The 21,328-nt window shown below is 42.7% G+C and overlaps 1 protein-coding gene across 4 annotated transcripts in view; it reads right to left on the reverse strand.

Annotated features, from left to right (window-relative positions):
- The window catches only part of PRUNE2 (prune homolog 2), a 204,592-nt gene that overhangs the window by 67,777 nt on the left and 115,487 nt on the right, over nt 1-21,328 (reverse strand). For all 4 annotated transcript variants that reach the window (XM_019555153.1, XM_019555152.1, XM_019555151.1 and 1 more), the window contains exons 7-9: nt 16,226-16,384; nt 8,349-15,027; nt 7,129-7,939 (exon numbers count right to left, since the gene is read on the reverse strand). In XM_019555153.1, the coding sequence (XP_019410698.1) occupies nt 7,129-7,939; nt 8,349-15,027; nt 16,226-16,384 (7,649 nt within the window). The remainder of the gene's footprint in view (nt 1-7,128; nt 7,940-8,348; nt 15,028-16,225; nt 16,385-21,328) is intronic.

Here is a 21,328-nt window from a genome sequence, read left to right on the forward strand (position 1 = left end):
TCACTGACATGTAGGCATTTGCAAACTAGTAGATGTGTGCCCATGTAATTAATCAGGGTGACTTACGCAGGGTCAGCATTTGGCAGCTGTTAATTTAAAATGCTTTTAGTGGAACAGAGGGGCTGACAGCTGACTCACACTTCTGAGAGCTAACAAACCCCAGCTACTTTACACTTGTAAATAACACTTCCATTTTCTTCTTCTACTTGCCATTTGTTTTGAATATGGGCGGTCAGGTTTTTTCCAGCTAAGCACTTTTTTTATTGGAAAATGCTGATTTGTTGAACCTTTTTTTTGTTGAATCTCTAATGAAACATGGGTCCAGCAGCTGGGCATCTCAGACTAGGACAATTGTGCTTTGGAGTTAGAGTCAAAATGAGGTGTTCCCCTCCCACCCTGCAGAGTTCTTATTTAGTGGGAAATTTTAAAAATTCTGCTTTTTCATTCCAAAATGGACTTTTTTTTGGTCAGGAATCTTGGAATTGTCTGCATAGCAAGCATTCTGCCTGTCAATCAGGTTTGTTTTTCAGTGTGTCAGGGTCAAGCACTGGGACAGACCTTGATTTCCTTTACATTGCTGCTAAATGCCCACCTTCTCTGCAGCCAAACTCCTCCTGAAGATTCTTCTCTTCCTTACCAGCAGCAAATGCTAACCTGTGCCACTAAAATATGTCACCGATGTACAAAAATAAACAGAAAATCCTCTAAGCTATCCTTACAGCATTCTTGTGCTGCCAGTCTATTTAAATTATAAACAATTTGAGATAGGTACACTGTCTTTTTCCTTTGTGTTTTGCAGAGCAGCTAACAATGTTAATTCTTGGATAAAATAAAGCCCTGATCCTACACTTATGCATGTTTTTAACTTTGGGCCCAGGAATTGCACCATTCAACTCACATGTTTGCACAGCATTGTAGCCCTGCTCCTGCTTCCATATTTACTAGAAATTAAAAATAGCAAGCAAAAATCTCTTGTGACTTGTCCCTTAAAATAATGTAGAACTGCTTATGGGGAAGGTTTCTTTAACAGGTCTGGGAGGAAGAAGTACACAGTAAGTGAACAATTTGGATTCTGAAATTACCACCATTAATCTTATTCATACCTGAGTGTGAGTAAGCTTCTTGTAATATAAGTTGCTTCATGTATTACATCCTGTCAGGGTATACAATTATCAGGATATACTACAGCACTAATGCATGCAGTGTTTCTTGAGGGGGGAAAGGCCTGTTGTCAGCATTGCTAGTTGCTAGTGAAAAGTTCAGGAATCCTAAAACATGAGTGGTAATAGAAGTTGCGAATGTGATCAGGCTTTTTGTTTCAGATTAAGTCACAATGTCTGTGTATAGAAAGGGGTTACAAACAGACATTCAAAAAAGCAGAGTCTGAATTGATTCAGTCTTTGCAGGTTAGTCTAACCTGCATAGATTGAACCAATTTGCAAGTGAATAGACATTCACTTTTGACTCCAGAAATGTGGGCACACACTTGCAGTGGCTCAGGCCAGAAGCTGAGGGGAGCTAAAGTGAGCCCTCAGCCCATAGAAAACTAATCTGAGGAGGGAAAGGGCATGGCCAGGACTGGGCAGGCCTGAGTAAGATTGGGGAGGGGTTTAAACCCCCACTCTGGCCTGCAGGTACCCCAGCCAGGGTCTGCATGGAGGGGGAGGGAGGAAGCAGCCCCTGTCAGGGATCCCCAGCCCCTCTACTCACTAGCTGGAGGCAGGAACAGGAGCAGAGCCAGACCTCAGTAGCCTAAGGGGAAGTGGGGGTTTAATCCCCACATTGCATTTGAGAGGGGAGGGGCTCTGCTTATTTACACTGATAAACTCTACAGCAGCCAAACACCAGTAGGCTGAGGGAAAGACGTGTGTTTCATTCCCCCATTGCAGGCAGCAGCACCCTGGGCAAAGTGCCCCCAAGAAGAGGCCAGCCAGCCACAGGGAGAGGGTTGAGAGCGGGGATATGACCTGGCAGCAGGAGGCAGGGGAGCCAGGGCTAGTTATGGAGCCCAAATCATCACCTCCTGCTGCAGCAGTATGGCTCAGGCTGGGGTGGCCCCAGGGGGCAGGGATCAGCACCATCCACTTCCTGACTCCAGCCCCATGTGGGGGCCATGGTTTGCAGACACGCTGCAGCTGAAGCACAGGTCTCCATCCCCCTCCCTCTCCCAGTGCAGGCAGTGGTAGAGTTAAGTACCTGTCACCCACCACCTACTCAGGGCAGCCCTGGGTGCTGGGGGGTGGGAGGGGGCACTGCTGCAGGCCAGGGGTGTAGGAAGTGGCAGGGGCAGACAACAGACCAATGTAACCAGGTCCAGCCTGGCCCCATGGCCCAGAAGTGCAGCCCAGTCTAGCCTGGCCCTGCAGCCCAGTGCTGTAGGCAGTGAATGGCCCAAAGCAGCCCATCCCAAGATCCTGGCACTGTCACGAGCAGGCAGTGAATGACAGGTGCCTCACCTCTGCCTGCTGTAATGGTTTGTTCTGCTGCTGCCGCCAAGAGAGGGAGGGGTGGGCTGCTGCAAGCCAGTTGGTGCCTAACTCCCTGGTCTGCAAGGTTGGGCTGGAGCAGGCTGTACTCCCAGGCCATGGGGTCAGGCCAGACCAGGCTGCACAGTTCATTGCCTGCACACACTCCTGGCCCACAGCAGCCTATCTTGAGCACCCAGCACCACCACAAGAAGGCAGCAGGTGACAGGTGCTTCACCTGCACCTGCCACAATAGTTCACTCTGCCTCCACCGCTGCCACTGCTGTCAGGAGAGGGAGTGGGGTGGGGAGCTGTGCTGCAGCTGCAGCCTGCCTTAGAACTGCAGCCCCCACATGGGGCTGGAGGTGGGAACCAGTGGGCTCTGACCCCCACAGCCTGGGACTGCCCCAGCCCAGGACATGCTGCTGCAGTGGGAGGCAGTGGTAAGTCAAGCTAAGTAAGTAGCCTGGGCTCTCCCCACCCCCTGCAACCTCCTGCCCCCTCCCCATGGCTGGCTGGCCACTCCTCTGAGGGTCTTGGCACGACTGCTTCCTACAATGAGGGGATTAACCTCTACCCCTTCCCCTCAGGCTACTGGGGTCTGGACACCATGGCCCTGTCTGCACAGCCCCAGGTGCACAAGCAGAGCCTATCGGTGCTCATGCAACACCCTCCCCGCCACCCCACATTGGAGGGATTAAATACCTGCTTCCCCTCAGGCTATTGGGGTCTGGCCCTGCCCCCACTCCTGCTGCTGGAGCAGCAAGGGGGGTAAGGGTCTGGGGATGCCTGGCAAGGGCTTCTGCCCCCTTGCCAGATTGACCCAGCTGCACTCCAAAGCAGGATTTCCCCACCCATTTCTCAGCCAGCTGGAGCAGTGATAATGCCCTGGTTAGGGAGGAGCAGGGCAGGGTCAACCCTGGTTGGCTGGAACAGACAGCCTAGCCCAAGGCTTCAGAGAATGCTGGGAAGCTGGAGAACTCTGACTGAACTTAAACCAGGGAGGGGTCTGGCACACAAGTTCCATAAACTAGCTTGACCTCAATCAGTTAAGTCTGAAACTGCATTCAACTAAGTTTATCTCAGACTGGTTTTGGCCATTTTGAAACTGGTTTATGTGCACTGAACTCATGTTCTGTTACAAGTTTAAACCAGTTTCTGATTTATGGTAAACTGGTTTATGTGTAACTTCTGTCCCTAGCCAGCAAGATCTTTCATAAGGATGTTTCACATAAACAAAGTACAAGACAATTAAATCTCTATACTGAATTTCTAAAGGAAAATTTCCCTTATGCTTTCTAGATTCTTTTCTTTATAAAGTGAGGACCACAGTTAATCTATAGATCTATTTTTCAATACTGTATCATGCCAAGCCCACTCTTTCCCAATAGATTTAAGCCCTACTTTCTGCTGTGTCCTCTGGAGGAGAGCCCTCTTTCCCCCTCATACTCACCTCAAGCCCCTTAGGGTATAGCAGGATATAAAATCAAGCACCTCCACCCTTAAAATTCTGCAATAATTAGCAAAAACATGTTAGTCACCATTATCTCCCTTCTTCCCTAGAGAAAAGTTACCTGGAAGGGAAGAGTCACCAGTAGCACACCCACAGTCGGCTTGAAGGGAGGGAGTGACAAGAATCATTTAGAACAAAAAATATTTGCATAATGCCTCAGGTGCTGGTCTAGTCAGAATGGGAAAGGACACAGGAAGGGAATGCTGCAACTGAAGTCATTGAGGTATGAATGCCCACACACATTTTCCCTCCCTGTAAGGATGGTTGCATTTTTAATCCCTATAGTACGACCACTTTCCTGTTCTTCACCTAGAAAGCAAAAGTATTGGTTGGATTGTGTTTATCTGATATCCTCATCTAAATACCTTCTCCTAAATAGGACTGGACAGGATATCCTTCACTCCAAACCCCACAGAGCCTCATGGCAGCATCTTGTAGTCAGGTGGCCCTTGATTCTTTCCTTCCAGCCCCCTGCTGGACTCATAGAAGCACAGAGAATCATAGAGAAGTAAGGCTGGAAGGGACCTCCAAAAGTCACCAATTCTAACACCCTGCTTGAGGCAGGATCACCCCCATCCAAACCATCCTATACAAATCCATTATCTAACCTTGAACAAAACTACACAACCGACCCTAAGATAACATAAGATATAATACCCTGACCTGCCACAAGTAAAACAGGGGGACCACAGCAGCCAACATCTTCCTGTGGCAAGGGTTGTAAATAAATGCTCTTGAGATCCCGAGTAGAGGGCCATGCTCACCACTACAGAGGAAGCAAAAACCTCCATCAATCCATAGTAATCTGACCATGGCATAAAATTCCCTCTTAACCCCAAATATGGTAATTGGTTTGACCTTGAGCAGATGGGCAAACACTTAAACTAGGGAAAGCTCCAGGTTAAAGTCCCAGCAGGAGTATGGGCATACCACAGTCAAAATCCCCAGCATTGGCTGCACCAGCCTCCAATGCCTTTGAAGAAGACTTATAAAAACACTGACACATGTACTTGTTGGGCGGAGGGGGGGATGAAATTCCCTCCTGACCTGTTCAGGAACCCGCAAAGCTCAGAAGCACTGAAAATACCCATAGTAGAATATAGGCATAGCTAAACCTAGATTATTCCTTATCAGTGGCTGTCCAACCTCTTCTTGAATACCTCCAGTGATGAAGAGTTCAAAACAGACCCGTTATCCGTTTCCCATTATGGCTAGGGACAGACATTCAAAAAGCCTGAGCCTGTATTGATTTAATCTTTGAAGTTAGTCTAACCTGCCTAGGCTGAATCAGTTTGTAACTGTACAGATATCCGCCCTGGACTGAAAAAATGCAGGCACACACATGCAATGGCTCAGGCTAGAAGCCGGGGGGTGCTAGAGCAGCCCTCCCTTCCCTTCCTTCAGTGCTGAGCTGACTGGGAGTGTGGCCAGGCCCTGGCAGGATGCTCTGGATAGGAAGGGGTCATCCATTCTCCCCCCCACCCCCAACTGCTGGTCAGCAAGGGAGCCAGCAGGGATTTACACAGCACTTAGTTACACAGCAAGGAGCATTTATCAGCCCATCAGCAAACAAAAGTATCTCTCATTAGTTCAACCTCTTCTTAAACAACTAGTTCCAAGGAAGGAATGGAGGGACATTACCAGCTACCTGTTGATTAGCTCCAAAAAGCCTTAAGTGACACTGTGCTGTCTGCCTTTGTCCCACCTCCCACAGCAAGGACCATAGCCAGCATGTGGTATGCTAGCTAATGCTGAGAGGTATCTGTGTAAGACAGAGGGGAGGGGAGTATCCCTGATTCAACAGGAAATGGTGGGGGTCGGTGGGGAAGAGGAGGAAGCCAGGCAGATGCCCTGTGCCTACAAGTCTCTACTGGAGCTCCTGCAAGTCTCTGTTGGAGCTGCAGCCAGGGAGCAGTGGGGAGAGGCCAGCCCAGCTCTCTGGAGCTAAGAGCCCTGCCCAGCCCAGAGAGCATGCAGGGATGCTGGGGGCTCTGGTTTAACTTAAACCAGCAAGGGGTCTGGGATAGACATTGCATAAACCAGTTTGACCCAGTTAAGTCTGATACTGCATTCAACCAGGTTTATCTCAGACCAGTTTCAGCCATTTTTTCGAATGGGTTTATATGCACTGAGCATCTGTTCTGTTACAGGTTTCTGATTACTTATACTGGTTTCTGTATAATCTCTGTCCCTAGCCTATAACACAGCTGCTTGGCATTCAGTGTCTACCCAGGGAAAAGGGTATTTCTCCCTTCAATATTATTATATTCTATTATACAATATTATATATATTATTATATTATATAGTCATAATTGATTCCAAGATGAACATGGGCCACCAATGTGAGGACGTGGTCAGTAAGGCCAACTGCATCTTGCCATGCATCCACAGATGCATCGTGAGCAGGTCCAAGGAGGTGATCCTCCTCCTCTATGCGACATTGGTCAGACTGCAGTTGGAGTAATACATCTAGTTCTGGGCGCCGCGCTTCAGGAGGGATGTGGACAGCATTGAGAAGGTCCAAAGCAGGGCCACTTGCATGATCAAGGGGCAGCAGGGCAGGCCGTATGAGGGGAGGCTACGGGACCTGAACCTGTTCAGCCTCCACAAGAGAAGGCGGGCATCTGGTGGCCGTCTATAAACTTACCAAGGGGGACCAGCGGGGAAAGGGAGAGAACCTGTTCCCCCGAGCACTACCAGGAGTAACTAGGAATAATGGCCATAAGTTGACTGCGAGGAGGTTCAGGCTGGACATCAGGAAGCACTACTTCACAGTCAGGGCAGCTAGGATCTGGAACCAACTTCCAAGGGACCCCTGGGTCTTAAAAGGAGGCCAGATAATCACCTTGCCAGGGTCGTTTGACCCTAGCATTCTTTCCTGCCCATGGCAGAGGGTCAACTTGATGATCTGCTCAGGTCCCTTCCAACCCTACCAACTATGAAATTATTATAAAATAATTTTGAATGGATTTATGTTGTGATACTACTAACCAAAGTGGAGAATATAGGAATACTTCAGTCCTGTAAGGAAAACTAATATGTTTGTGTTTGAATGTTCTGTCAAAGCTTTATAATCCCCAGGTCCTTTAATAGCAAACCATAGATTCCTGGAAAAATCTCATAAACTGAACATATGGACCTTTCCTTACCCTGATATTTGGCTTGGTTCTCTTTCATGACTGAGAAATTCTGTTTCCACCTCTGTTTCTTGTTCAGTTACCATGTCACTTCTAGGATGTTGTTGTGAACACACTTCCCATTCACCGTCATCACCGACAACCTGCAATAAAAGAGCATCTGTCCCTGTGATACTTGAATTCTTGTTCTCTTTACTCAGACTATCCAAGGAAGAATACTCCTTTTGTTCAAATGATTTTTGAGGATTTTTTCCTTGCTGAACTTCAGCTTGTGTGTTGTCAGTCAACTCCTGGACTGAAACAGTCTCCAGCTCTTTTGCAGAATGTCTGGGCCCCAAGTTCCTTGCCTCTGTCCTGCTGAAAATTTCTTCAGGTGATATATCATTGACTTCATTTGGTCCTAGCACTATCCAGCCACAGCTTTCTGGAGATCTCTTTTCATCACCCAGGTTTGGAGGCAAAATAGAAGGACTTTTCTGTGCTAAGTGAAAAGAATCCCATTCAGTCCCCAAAACAGAATGGCCTTTGCTTTCATTTATCATGGAGATTGACTGAAATGTATCTGATGAGTCAGCTGAAAAGGCTTCATGAGACTCTGTTTGTTCAGCAACGTTAGCTTTGTTAAATGTAAAATCACTTTCCTCCGTTTTAAGTATATCCTTCCTTGCAGATGTATTTCCTTCACTAGTCATAAGGATGTAATCCATCTGTAATGCAGTCTGATCTACCTTCATATCTTCCTTACTGTTTATATGCATCAGCTCAAGGCTTGCAGTGGAAGTCCTCTGCTTACTCTCTTTATAATGTGGGTCACCAGCAGCTTCTAAAATGAAAAATGAACAAACAAAATGTTTTTTAGTTGTAGCCAATTAGCAAAAATTGTTTTATCAAATGAAACCTGTAAAATAAATCCACTTTCTATTTTTTTTCATAGTTTATATTCCCTATTAACCTCCTCCTGAGTTAACAATAATAAATAATAATAAACATATAACATGGTGGCAATACCTGTTAGCCAACTAGCTTGGAATCTCATTGTGCTACGCACTTGTAGTAAATGAATCCCTATCTCAAAAAAGCTGAGAGAGAATACAGGTCTTTCCAAATCAAAGTGCTGGACTTCAGAAAGACCCATGTCTTTCAAAACTGATACAAGTTCAGTCTTACTGTTTGGTAGCTATGTACACTTTGTCTCATGAACTTGCTTCACTAGCAAGTGCATAAGTTCTTACCATGGGGTGATCCTAGGGCTCCATCTGGTGGTGAATCAGTATTACTTGTTTCCGCTTCATGTTCTAATCTTGTCAAAATCTCAGCTGAATTGAGCATTGCTTCAGAATCTAACGATAAAGATCTCGATGCACGATACTCCTTGGGACAATCTGCAAGTGTGCCAAATAGCTGATCATTAGTATTGCTGCCTTTGGTCTCTAAAAAGCTTATTTCTTCTTTTTGAGGAGTATGTGAAGATAATGGCATTTCCATTACACCACTGTCAAGAAACTGCTGTGTTAATACAGTCTTATCCATTGTGCTCTCTCTGCTGCCAGTGACTCCTGTATCAAATGGTACACTAGGTGGAGAAGTGTATGTGATTTGTGATTGTTCATTAGGCAATTCTTTAAATAAAGGAGCCTGGCTTTCAAGTAAGATTTCAGATCCTTTTACTACATTATCAGCATGCTGACTGAATGAGCCACATGTAAAACCTTCACTATCAACCTCTTGTGAGTCTTTTAAGGATAGCATTTGTTTATCGGTTGTATGCCTTTCCATTGCTGCCATCTGTTTGCTTTCTAACAGTGATGCTTGGCTCACTTCTTCTACAGTCCTGAATGGATTGTTAGTGACTGGTGAATTATCAGTATTCACTTCTATGCCAGTCTCACTCCTAACACATATATCTGATATTTCTAATTTATCACTAGTCACTGCTGTGTGATCAATAGCTGAAATGTGTCCAGTTTCAGCTACAGCACTCATATCTTCTATGCCTTCTTCAGAGCTTCCAGGAGAAGATAAGGGGCTGGCAATTAAATCATTTTGAGAACTAACAATATTGGTTGAAGCTGAGTCTTGCTGGTTTGCAAAAGTGCTACCTTCATACCACATCTCTTCAAGAGTTAAAGGAGCCATGCTCAAATCTTCAGCAGAGGAACTTGCGGAACCCATTTGTACAACAGCTGGTTTATTTTCTAAGTCAGATTCTTTTAAGATATTTTCCCTGCCAAATTCCAAAGGTTCATGAGGTTCAGAAGATAACAGTTGATAGGACTCATCACCATTTGTCCCATCATTATTTTCAGAGTTGCCTTGTTCAGGATAAGTTGCTACTTTGGGTGTTTCTAATAGCGGTTTAAAACCAAACCCTGCTTCTTGGCTTATATTTGACACTGCAAGAAGCGAGTGACTAACTTCATCTCCAGCTCCAGCCGAAGCACAAGAAGATGGTGCAGATGTATGTTTGACTTCATGTTCTTGGCACACATCAGGACTGTTTGACATCTGTGAGCTACTGTCTTGGTCACAATTACTTAATATATCAGGATTTTCACCACTTGCTTTCAAAGTGAAAAGATGTTCAGCATCAGTCCATAAATCAGGATCTATTGAGAATGAACGATTAATCTCCTGGGCATTGCTCTGTAAAATATCTGGGATAAATGTAGTTTGGGGAATTTCAGCTGGTTCATTTCTGTCTGGGTTTAATTTTGCTGTCAATTTAAAGGATGAATCATATGCAATGATGGCATTTTCTGGGGAGCTACACGGTTTTAATGTTTCAGTTGCATCTGATTGTTCTTGAACAAGAACATTTACTTTGTCCTCTTCAGTTGAAGTACTGGGTATCATATCCACATAATCTCTTGCTGAGTTTGCCTGAGCCAATATGTTTGGTATATCTGGTTGACACTCTTCTACAACAGGACTTTTAGTATGGTCTTGATCTTGCTGCACTATAGCAAATGGCTGCTCTTTTAAATTCTTTTCTTCTTTACGAAGTATGAATGGATCATACACTTTAAACAGGAGAGGGTCTTGATCCATTTGACTATTGTGAATATTCATGGAGTGCACCTGGTCTTCCTGTTGTTGTTCTTCACAGTATAGAAGGGGTGAATGATTTCCATCGCTACCTGGGTCAGTTCGATGTGTATCTTTTAATTCTTCACTTTGTATATGTGATCCCCATGCATCCAGTTTAGTGTTTACCTGATTAATTTCTAAGTCATTTTCTGAATTAAAATATTGGCCTTCCACGGTCTCAACTGCTTGCATTTCTGAATTCCACCATCCAAAATTATCATCTGGAAATCCAGATGTTTCCACTCTGGATTTTTGTTCTATTTTAGAATCAGCTTCCAATGATATTCTCAAAGTATCTGAATCCTTGGAAGAACACTCTTCCTTATGATGTGCTGCAGGAGTTGGTGACATATCACCACTCAGCTGGCATGAATTCCAAACATCTGGACTGTCTGGATTGCCACTGTCTGCATTTCCTTGAACGTCTCTCTGAATTGTTTCCTTACGTTCTAAGCCTTCAGAAGACTCAGGTATACTGTGATCAGACATGGGTGAGTGAGTAATATCATTTTCCTTTGTTACAGTCCATGCTTTGATGTTTTCAGAACTGTTATCCAAAACAGCCATTTTCTCCTCTTTTTCTAATTTAGTTTCATCCTCTGAACTGTTTTCATCTATTTCAGGACTTGTTGCATCAGAATGTGCGTAATAAGGCCCATGTAGTTCAAGAACTTTATGTCCATTGGCTCCCTGGTTGGAATCTGCTTCTATCTCTGCCTCAAGAGCATCTGATTTCTCTGAATCCTCATTTACCTCAGGACTTGACAAGGAAGATACTGTATCGTCGTCTACATGTGCATTCCAGAAATCTAAATGTATTGGAACTTTGCGATCAGTGCTTGTTTCAGACTCTTCTTGCCTTTTAGTTTCAAAGATCTTTTTTTCAGGAATCTTTATTTCAGGAGTCTCTTCTAATTTCTCATTATGTGTAATGTTCCAGGTCTCTTTATTTTCTCTATGATTATTGGTAGCTGGGATGACCCCCCAGACATTGACAGAGGCATCACTTATATCAGGGCTTGTTGTATTTGAATAGGTATAATCATTTGTTGAACCACTCCATACATTCTCCTCTTCACAATAACTTTTGATTTTTAGATCTCTGGATAGGCTACTCCAGGTGTTTGCCACATCAAGAACCTCACTTGTCTCAGGAGTTGCTCCAGGGGACTGTACGTCTTCATGCATGTGTGAATTCCAAACACTTAAAGTTTGGGGGAAGTTATGAAGAGATGTGACATCCACATCTTCCTTGTCTAGAAGTTTACTCTCCATTTCTAAACTTTCAGAAGCTTCATTTTTCTCAGAATCTATTCCATGTAAAAATGAATTATCCCTCATAGGCATATTTGTAATACCATGAAGTTCAGCATATCCAGAAGAGGGATTCTCCTGCAATTTAATCTTCAGAGTTTCATTCACAAAAGATTTTTCAGTATCAGACCCTAACTCAAGACTATTTTCAGAAGAACCTAATTCAAACTTACAAATGTCTAAATTGTTAGGGACCTCATAAGATAAACTCTCTTGAGCTTCTCTTAACACCTCTGATGCTTTATTTATCAAATGACTTGGTGCAGCAGAGTGAGAGCTACTCTTCACAGTGGCATTCCAGATACCCAGATTGTCAAGCACTGTTGGAGAATGCATTTCTTGAATAGCCTCCCCTCTATCAGAGCTTTCAGAGGCACTTTCCATTTCTGGACTTGTTGCGTCCTCTACCTCTATACCTTCCTTATCAGTATTTTTAAGTAACTTGGATATTATACTATGGTTGTATATTTGTGGATTATGTACATCTAAATCCTCAGAATGTCCTTCTGTCTCAACAATTACTGAAGAAGACTCTGCATTGCTCTGTAATGATCTAATCCTCTCTTCCTGATTGACAAAACTAGTCTGATTAGAAAATGGCATTTCTATTTCTGATTTCTCTATTTCCAGAGCTTCAAAACTGCCACTGTTTCTTACTTTTTCTGGTGAGCTAAGAATTTCAGATTTTGACTTGCTTTCCTCTGAATCTGTACCAGAGGATGGTTTGAATGGTATTAAGGGGGATGCATCACTATCTTGCACAGTCCAAATGTTCCTAATGGTTAACTGTCCACTTGCCTCATTCATTCTTGTATTTTCATCTTCATGCTGCTGAGAGGTACCACAATTTTCCCATCCTGCCTGATGGCTCTGTTGAATTGGTACACTCCACAGATTCAACTGCTGCACTGAAAGCTGAGTACTCTGCTCTGAATCCTTATAAATACTTTCTTGGGTTTGATCTTTATGTGGAATCTCATTTTCTGAGTTACTTGTTGTCAAGTCCAAATGTTTACTCGTGTCTGAACTTGTAGATAACTCAATGTCCTCTTCAGGGTCCCTGCTCCCTATTTCTTCTTTTTCAGCTGCAGTCTCTCTGGCATTCAATTCATTACATGGCTGAGGTAAGTGATTCTTTGTTTGATTAAATACAAGTGGCACTCTGGGGTCTTCAGCATCAAAATGCTTATTTTCACCAACGTCCTCATCTGCTGAAAAATGTTGAGTAAGCATTTGTTCTGAATTAAGTAAAAGTTTATCAGTGTTTGGTAGAATTTCAGAATTTTCTGCTTTCCACTGGCTGCCATTATTCAGAGGTGAATCCCACAAGTCCACATTTCCGGGGCTTGCATAAGGTGTATTTCTAGTACATGCTTGTGGTAATGATGCCTTATCTGTTTCCTCAGAAAAACTAGATTCATCTGCTTTTGAGCTAATTGCTTGATCAAAAATTGTTTCTTTGTAAAAATGCCTTTCTTCACCTTCCTTCTCATCCTCTATAAATGTAGGTGAAATGTATGAGTCAGATGTTGAATAATTGGTGTCTAATGGAGAAACAACCAACTCTTCACCCCCATTTGATGAACTAAGGTCTGAGCATTTATATGACAAAAAAGAGCCTTCCCAGGGAACCAGAGCTTCCAGAGCTTCTTTCTTCATGTTTTTATCATACAGCTCCAATGCATCCATCTTTTCAAATTGTTTTGGTCTCGGTTTAATGTCACCTAAAACATTTTGATTTTCTGTGCTTAGTTCAGGGTTGTCATGCACACCATCCATATTAGAACTTGTATTTTCAGATATTCTGAATTCTTCCACTAAATAGTCTCTCCCATTATTCCAGGCTTCTGGTGATAGTTGATTGTTTGGGTTTTCAGACTCATTGTCTGCAGTGATTTCTAAAGTATCTGATAAACTAGTTTGGGACATGACCCACGCATCAGGATTCCTTGTTGAAGTTTGTTCAGTATCCAGTTTGGGCACGTTCCATGCATTTTCCAAGGGCTCTGTGGCATCATGATCAATCTTTGTCCAAACATCATAAGATTCTGCATCAAGTTGCCCATTTTCACTTACAGTACTGTACCATGGATCTGGTGTTGGCTCATTGGACTTCCACAAATCAGTGAAGTCCTCCATTTGTTGCTTAGACTCCTCTATAGACTCACTTTGCACACAAGTATGTTCAGTAGTTTTCTTCTGGAGTTCTAGGCTCTGTTTGTCCTGGACTGGGTTAAACTGGTTTTCCCACAGACCTACTCTTGAATATTCTATCTGCCTTGATTGTTTCTGGAAGAATACAGAATCTGAGGCTCTTCTGTCAAAATGTTCCCGTAGTAATGGACTCGTTTTACGATCTTTCCATGAATCAGGACTCTGAAATACAGATTCCTGCTCACTTGAACTCCATGCATCAGCATTTTTGGTATCTAAATCAAAGCCATCCCACCAACTTCCATACCTGACACGAGATGGAGAATAGTTTGCACCATCTATTTCATTAATTTTCTTAATTACATCTTGTGGGAAAAACAGGGGTGGTCCATTATCTAAAGGTGATGTTTCTACAAGACTGTTCATAGGAGTCGGTGGAATTCTTGTTTCAACAACTTTCAATAACTCTGGCGAAGAATCACCTTCCACTAAATCAATCAAACTTGAACTTTTTTCAGACATATCTCCAAGATTTTCTTGCCTATGGTTAAATTCACCGTCAAACTCTACTAAATTGTCGTCTTCATTAGTTTTCATTAGTAAATCAGTTGAATAATTAGCCATGTCATTTTCTAATAGATTTGTCTCATCAAGTTCTTTCTGAACAGTAGGCGGTTGTCCTTCTGATGAATCACTGTTGAGGAAGAAGTCATCTGCTGGGGAATAATCAACAGAACGAGAAGATGACTCAGATCGAACTGTAACCATGGGTGCTAGATCAAAACTGAAAAGATCAAAGTTATCACTGCTGTTTCTTGACTGAGCTGTTTGTTCTTCTGCTATGGCCCCTTCAGGAATGGGGCTGTAAGAATCAAAACCAGGAAGGAGACTGTGATGAGATGCAGCACCTTCTGCAACTGGACTATCATCACTGAGAAAAACTGAGCTTTCCTTGGAAGACCGACTGCTTCTAATGGTAGCTAACCCGCTATCTGGACTCACAAGGTCTATATTAACATCAGCATGGGCTTGGATAGATCCATTAAGGTCTTGGGGATTTTCTATAAAATTGACAGAACTGGGCTGTGGTTCTATGTCTGAACCATACAACTCCATAATACCAGAAGAACCTTGTGAAAGTGGTGCACTCCCAGCAACAGCTTCAGTAGATGAAGTTCTGCTGTTGGATACCATTTCTGGTTGTCTCCTATTGATAACTTCCTTAATTAATAAAAATATTTGATCACAAGTGACTGAAGAATTTTCTTGCTTATAAATGAGGATTTGGTCACATCCACATTCCAAAGGATCCAGCTCCAAACAAGGATTCTGACATTCTTCTAACTCACAGCAAATCTGTGGAAAAATAAAATGTTACAGGAAGCTGTTGCAAGCATAGATGAAAATAAGTAATACAGAAAGATAATAAATTGCTTATCTATTCTTTTTGATTGATTTCTCAGTTATCTTGTACCTATCCTTTTAATGAGCCCCAAACACATTAACCGGTAAATTCAAAGCCATTACATAATATTTATGTACTTTTTTTATTTGATCCCTGTTGGGTTTTTTTACGTTTTATTCATCATTACTAAAATTCAAAAGATGATTGTTAACTATTCTAGGAAAGCTGACTAATATCTCAAAGGTGGAAAGGAAAGTTAATTCTTTGAAAAGGTTTTAATACATGCAAGTGAGGGCCATCCCTAGGGGGTGTGAATCGGGGCAACCACCCCAGGCCCTGCGCTTTGAGGGACCCTGCAGAGCCAGGCGGAGTGGTGCAACAAGTCTGTGTTGCTGCCGGCTTCACATCTGGCTGCTCGCCACCCTGCCGCCTTCCTTGCGTTCAGGAGCGGGGCCCTGCATACACTGATTTGCCCCGGGTCCTGCACCCTGCTTGGATTGTCTCTGCATGCAGTCTACACATTTTACATAATAATTTTGGCCCCTGTCTTGCAATCAGGTGCATATACTTGAATCCTTGCACTTCTACTGAGAACATGTCTCCCAGGTGCCATCAGGATCTATTATTTCAAAAACTGTATAGTATTCCAAGGATCCAATCAGATGGAAAATAAAACCAGACACTTGAATCAGAATGCTTTCAAATCTGGGGAAAGCAGCACCATAGTCTGATTTAAGAGCCTAAACTGAACCATCCCTTTAATTTATATTGTTTTTTTGTTCATGGCCTGGTGATTGGAGCACTTGAGCAAGCCACAGTGAAACGCACAGCTAAGTCAAATAATAACAAAATTGTGGTGAAAATATTCTAAAGGTAAAATCATCTATCTCTTTCTTGTTTTCTTTAAACCACTGGATATTTCTGTTGGGTGGTTTTGGATCAGTGGTAAATACAGTTCTGCTTTTTTAATGCTATATAAATAATACAGTCATAATGAACTTGCAGCATAAAGTGCTATAACAGCCCACACCATCACATTAAATGATTATGCTGTATTTACTCCCATCTAATTATACAATAAATTGTCCCACGCTGTTTTAAACAATGCTTACTTCATAAAAAGATGTTATTCTTCTCAAAAATACTTACTTGATTGCACAGCTCTACATTTTCCGAGTACACCACTATTTGTTGCTTTGTCTGCTCTTCCTCTGTTAAATAGTTGGCCAAAATAACAAGTACATCAAAAGCATATTTATCTATAAATGCTTTCAGGTCACCAAAGATATTCCTGTGAAACATGCAATCCTGAAATATACCAAGAAATTAAATATTTAAAAAATGACTGTTAATTTCCACTTTTTTTAGCTATTTGAGCAAGCAGCCAAGAATGTGAAAGTATAAGTCAATGGGTATAACTGAGAATAGAGCCTTACTCTACCTGTCATACCTAAAGCAGCTTTAATAAAGCCCAATATGTGTTGTAATTCCAAGGACTACTTTCACAATATAAAGGATTAGTTATTTTTAGGGATTTTAAAAAATATTGCAATATCTTCCATTTTGGAAGCGAAAGCTAAAACTTATCATTTACCTTACCTGTTACAGTCAATTTGTACTGTATGGTTGCTTTTGAACTACAGACTACTGCAATTTTCTGAATGGATGCATTTGTTTTAGGAAAAAAAAATATACAAGATTCATGGAATTTATCATATTAGTAATACATTTAAAGTAATTATTTTAAAAGAGTAATCAAATATCATTAAGGTAGCCAAGTCAAGCACTCAAAAAGTTAGGAAATGCTAGTTAAACCATTATGCATGTAACCCTATTTTTCCCCAGTTCTGTAAGTGTTCTGAGGCATCCTTACATCTCAAGATCAGTACATAATCTTTTTTTCACTGAGCATTTGCCTAATTCAGGGCCTGATTCAAGGCTTTTTCAGCTCAATGTAATTCTCTCTAAATAGTGACTTACAGTAGTAGCAGAGGATAGGATAGGGTGGCACCTTGGGGCACTTGCTCTGGGGGTAAGGGGAGCAGCACTTTAATTAAGAGCAGCTCTGAGAGCCACCCAAATTAATGTGCTGCAGCACCTCATGTATCAGCATCCCCATGCTTCAAAATGGCATCCCCATGCTTCAAAATGGAGGTGCTTGAACTAAAGCTCATTTGATGAGCGCTCATTCAAGCACTGCTGTTTTGAAGCATGGGAACACTGATACATGATATACGGGAGGCTGCAGGAGTATAGTAATTACCACTCAATTCAATTTATCAAGTCTGCTCCAATGTGCTCATCAGAGTAGCCCCAACACTCATGTACAGGCACCCTTAGAAACGAACTATGCCTCTATGAACCACTTACTCTCTAAGGTGCCACTCTGCCCTACCTTCTGTCTGACTTCAGACAAATATAGCTGACTACTTCAGTAACCTCTTATAAGTTAATAATACTAGGATATAGTAGGACAAGATAGCCTTAAACTGTTTGTTTTAAGTGGCTATCATTCTACAGCCAGTGATTCTCAATGTTTTCAGACTTAAGGTACCCCTATTAGACTCAAGACATTCCGTAAAAAGTGCCACCTAGGATTAATAACAGAGCAATAGGTCAGAGTGTTTTTTATTAGAAATCCCTGAGTTTATCTTGTTTGCACACCTAACAGTGCTAATTCTGAGTGACACATCATGGCACCTTGAAAGGAATTCATGGCACTTCAGGTTGCCGTAACACCCTGGTTGAGAATCATAGCTCTACAGCAAATAACAAATATCCATAAGGAGAAAAAAAATGCATGGATTCTAATTCCGTCTGAAGCTCCTCTATACTAAAGTTATCTTCAGCACTTCAAGTATAAATTAACTTTACAGTAGGTATAAATATAATCTAAAGTGACTGAGATCTTGCAGCATAAACCAGATGCCTCTCTTTCAAGTGTGGGTAAAAGAAAAGCCTGTAATACGAATAATCTCTGTATTTCTTCAGTTCTCAGTTCTGGCAACAGCTCCATGAAATAATGAACAGCAGTCTCAGAGAACATTTTATTCTTCCTTTATGCTTTTGTTATTTGTATTTGAGATAATTTATTGTTGTCTTCTAGCTAAGCACAATGTCAGATGCTGTAATGGTTCTTCTCTTGCTGCCAAGCTATGCTGCCCCTGAATAAACAGCAGTTCATCATCAACACAACACAACTGTATATACAGGTTGGCATTCCCCCGCCCTTCCCCATCTGCCTTCTACCTGATAAATTGCTGTTTTGGTTACATGTATACAAATACTATTTATTAATCTGCTCAGATGTGTCCACAAAATGTGTTTCCCTCCCCTTAAGTTAAAATTAAGAAAAATATTCTATTTGTCAAATGTTTAGTAAGTAAAAATATTGCTTTTCTACATTTAAAGATGCAGCTCAATCTCGCTGCTTGCACGGTATATAACAAAAATATTTTTTTTCTTTTTACATGTGCAGAATAGCTACACAAAGGGCATGTTTACACAAGACACGTTACTTGAGATTAGAGCAAATTACTCCGCAGTAAGCATCACTGTCTACATGTGCAGATGCTTACTGTGCAGTAATGGGCTTTAATTGTGAGTACATTTTCTACCTGTAAATACAAGTAGCAAATGTACTCCCAATTTCTTATTGGGCTGTACAGCCCATATAGGCAGGAGATTTCCCCCTGCCCCCAGAATCTGTCTGCTGCCAGGGCACCGGAGCCCCTGGCAAAAGGGAACCACTCCCCAGTGATCACGGAGGTGTGGCTGGGAACAGGCTGCAGAGCATGTTCCCTGGCCAGCTCCATGATTGCAGAACTGGGTGGGGAATAGGCTCCCTTGCCCCCACCCTGCAATCATGGAGCAGGGCCTAAGAACTGTCCTGGTCAGGAGCAGGTCCCAGCCCCATGGCCCAATAGGACCATCAAGGCACAGGACTTGGAAAGAACTGCAGGGGAGGAGAAGGTCCCAGCCCCCTGCCCTGATCCACCAGTGGGGCAGCTAGCAGCAAGAATCCCTGCCCAACCAGGGGCTTACTGCTAGCTGCCCCTCCAGTGAATCAAGGCAGAGGGCTGTGATTGCCCCCCACCTGCAGCTCTTTCCAAGTCCCCTGCCCCGATCAGGGAGCCAGGACAGGCAGCCCTCAGAGGCAGGAAGCAACCTCCCGGTCCCATGCTCCCTGTCAGCCCCTGGGCTAGCCCGCAGGGGGAACTTCAGGGGGCCAGTGCTCAGCATGTGTCAGGCTGTGAGGAAGAGGGTCAGCCAGAGAGACGGATGTGAAATCTTGATTCTGAGCACTAATCTTAGCTCTGAAGTTGTCAACAGGCAGCTCTAAGTCACAGAGCTGCTACAGTGCTCAGAATAGATATGAATGGATTTACTAGTGTGACTAAGATCAGAATTTGGCCAAAGAGTGCTGGATGAACAAAGGTTGCTGAGAGGATGAGCTGCTGTGAGGTAATGTAATATAAAGAGAATGGATTCAGATTTGGGATAGTCTGAGAACCATGGCACATTTGTGATAAGAAGTGAATCCAAGTCCCAACACAACTGCAATGCCCACAACTACTCACAATGCCCTAGCATGAATGCAAACATACTGAACCAAACCCTAGTTCCATTCTTATATTCAAAAGTTTCGCTCTTACTTACTACATTAGGTTAGTACATTAAGGCAAACGATTTATAAAATATGAAATGTATAAATTATCCATTTTTTTTATTTACATTCTATCATTCACTCTATAATTGGTAAACAAAGATGTTTCTCTGTTTCTGGTATACATTTTCATAAGGAATCCAAAGAACTTCCACAGCAAAAATATTGTGGGGTTTAATGTTTAGGACCTGCTTCTCATATATACCTATTCCCCTTTGCTTCTCACTGGTAGTGTAAAAATAATCATGAAAAGGCATGAATTACAGCTGCACCTTCTTTAAGACTCCTTTATGCCTCTAGTATGGTAGTAATGGGCCTTAGTATAAATGAGAATCAGCCCCTTAACTATAATATACATTTATATAACATGTTTATATGCAATAAGCTTGCAAATAGTGATACATGTTTATATACATCTTAGTTCTTCCATTTATTAAATAATCCTTCATTTTAGGGGCTGACTTATGGATATTAACTTATACACACAGGGGCAGCATCTACACAAGATGCTGACTGTGCAGTAGCCTGAGACCACTGTGCAGTCAGCATTGTGTGACAGAAACCATGATGCAACGCCACTGTGCAATAGTCTCAGGCAGCAGCATTGCAAAAAAGCCAGTCATCGGTGCTACTGCTCAATAAATCAGATTACTGAGCAGTCATTTAGTACTTGTTTATACAAATACTAAATGACTGCACCATAACAACTGCACAGTCAGGGTCTCATGTAGACATGGTCAAGATGCATCTATGCATGCACTTACTGCAGAGTTGACTGATTAGCTCCGTAGCAAAGCATCACAGTCTACTCATGACGACACAGGAAATTAACTCCGCCATAGGATAGTACTGTAAGGGACAGTAGTATCCTACAGCAGAGGAGTCATGTGCACTAAAATACATGTGTACACAGTGGCTGGGGCATGAGGGTGCTAAAGTGTGGGAGTTGCCTGCTGCCTAGCCCTGCATTTTAGCACCCCCGTGCCTCAGTCAGCCCCTCTACCGCCCAACACCACCACCCAGAGCCAGAGGCTGACCCGCTGAGCACCCTGCCAGCCAAGAGCTGCTTTGCTTTGGCTCAGAGTGCTGTAGTCATGGGTGCACGTGTAGATGCTGCACATGGGAGCAACTGACTCTAGCATGAACTGTGCTGGAGTTTTTTGATTTCCTTAACAGCACATGTAGATGCACCTACATATAAGTATCAAAGCCTAGGATTATAAACTCTTCAGGATAAAGAAAATAATTGCCTTCCTGCATTTCAGCTCCCTGGTCATTCCAGATGCTGTGGGAAAAGCATATTTTTAAAAGGCTGTTACCAGTGCCAGTCATGCTAGGCAAAGACTCTTGCTACATGATGCTGATCAGTTAGTACTCTGCCACTGAATGAAACCGACTTCTCTGTCAGATGCCTTGGCTCTGACTGATTGATGAATACCACATAGTACCAAAAGTAAAATGAGGTAAAAAACACCCTTGAAGGTGTAAATGGTGCCATTTGAAAGCTATGGAAAACAAATGGAGAAGTTTTATACAATGCTTCTTTCTGAATCAGGAAGCAGTGAATGGCAAAAAGAGAGGGTCAG

The sequence above is a fragment of the Crocodylus porosus genome, unplaced genomic scaffold, assembly GCF_001723895.1.
Source record: "Crocodylus porosus isolate Cpor-Errol unplaced genomic scaffold, CroPor_comp1, whole genome shotgun sequence".
NCBI lineage: Eukaryota > Metazoa > Chordata > Crocodylia > Crocodylidae > Crocodylus > Crocodylus porosus.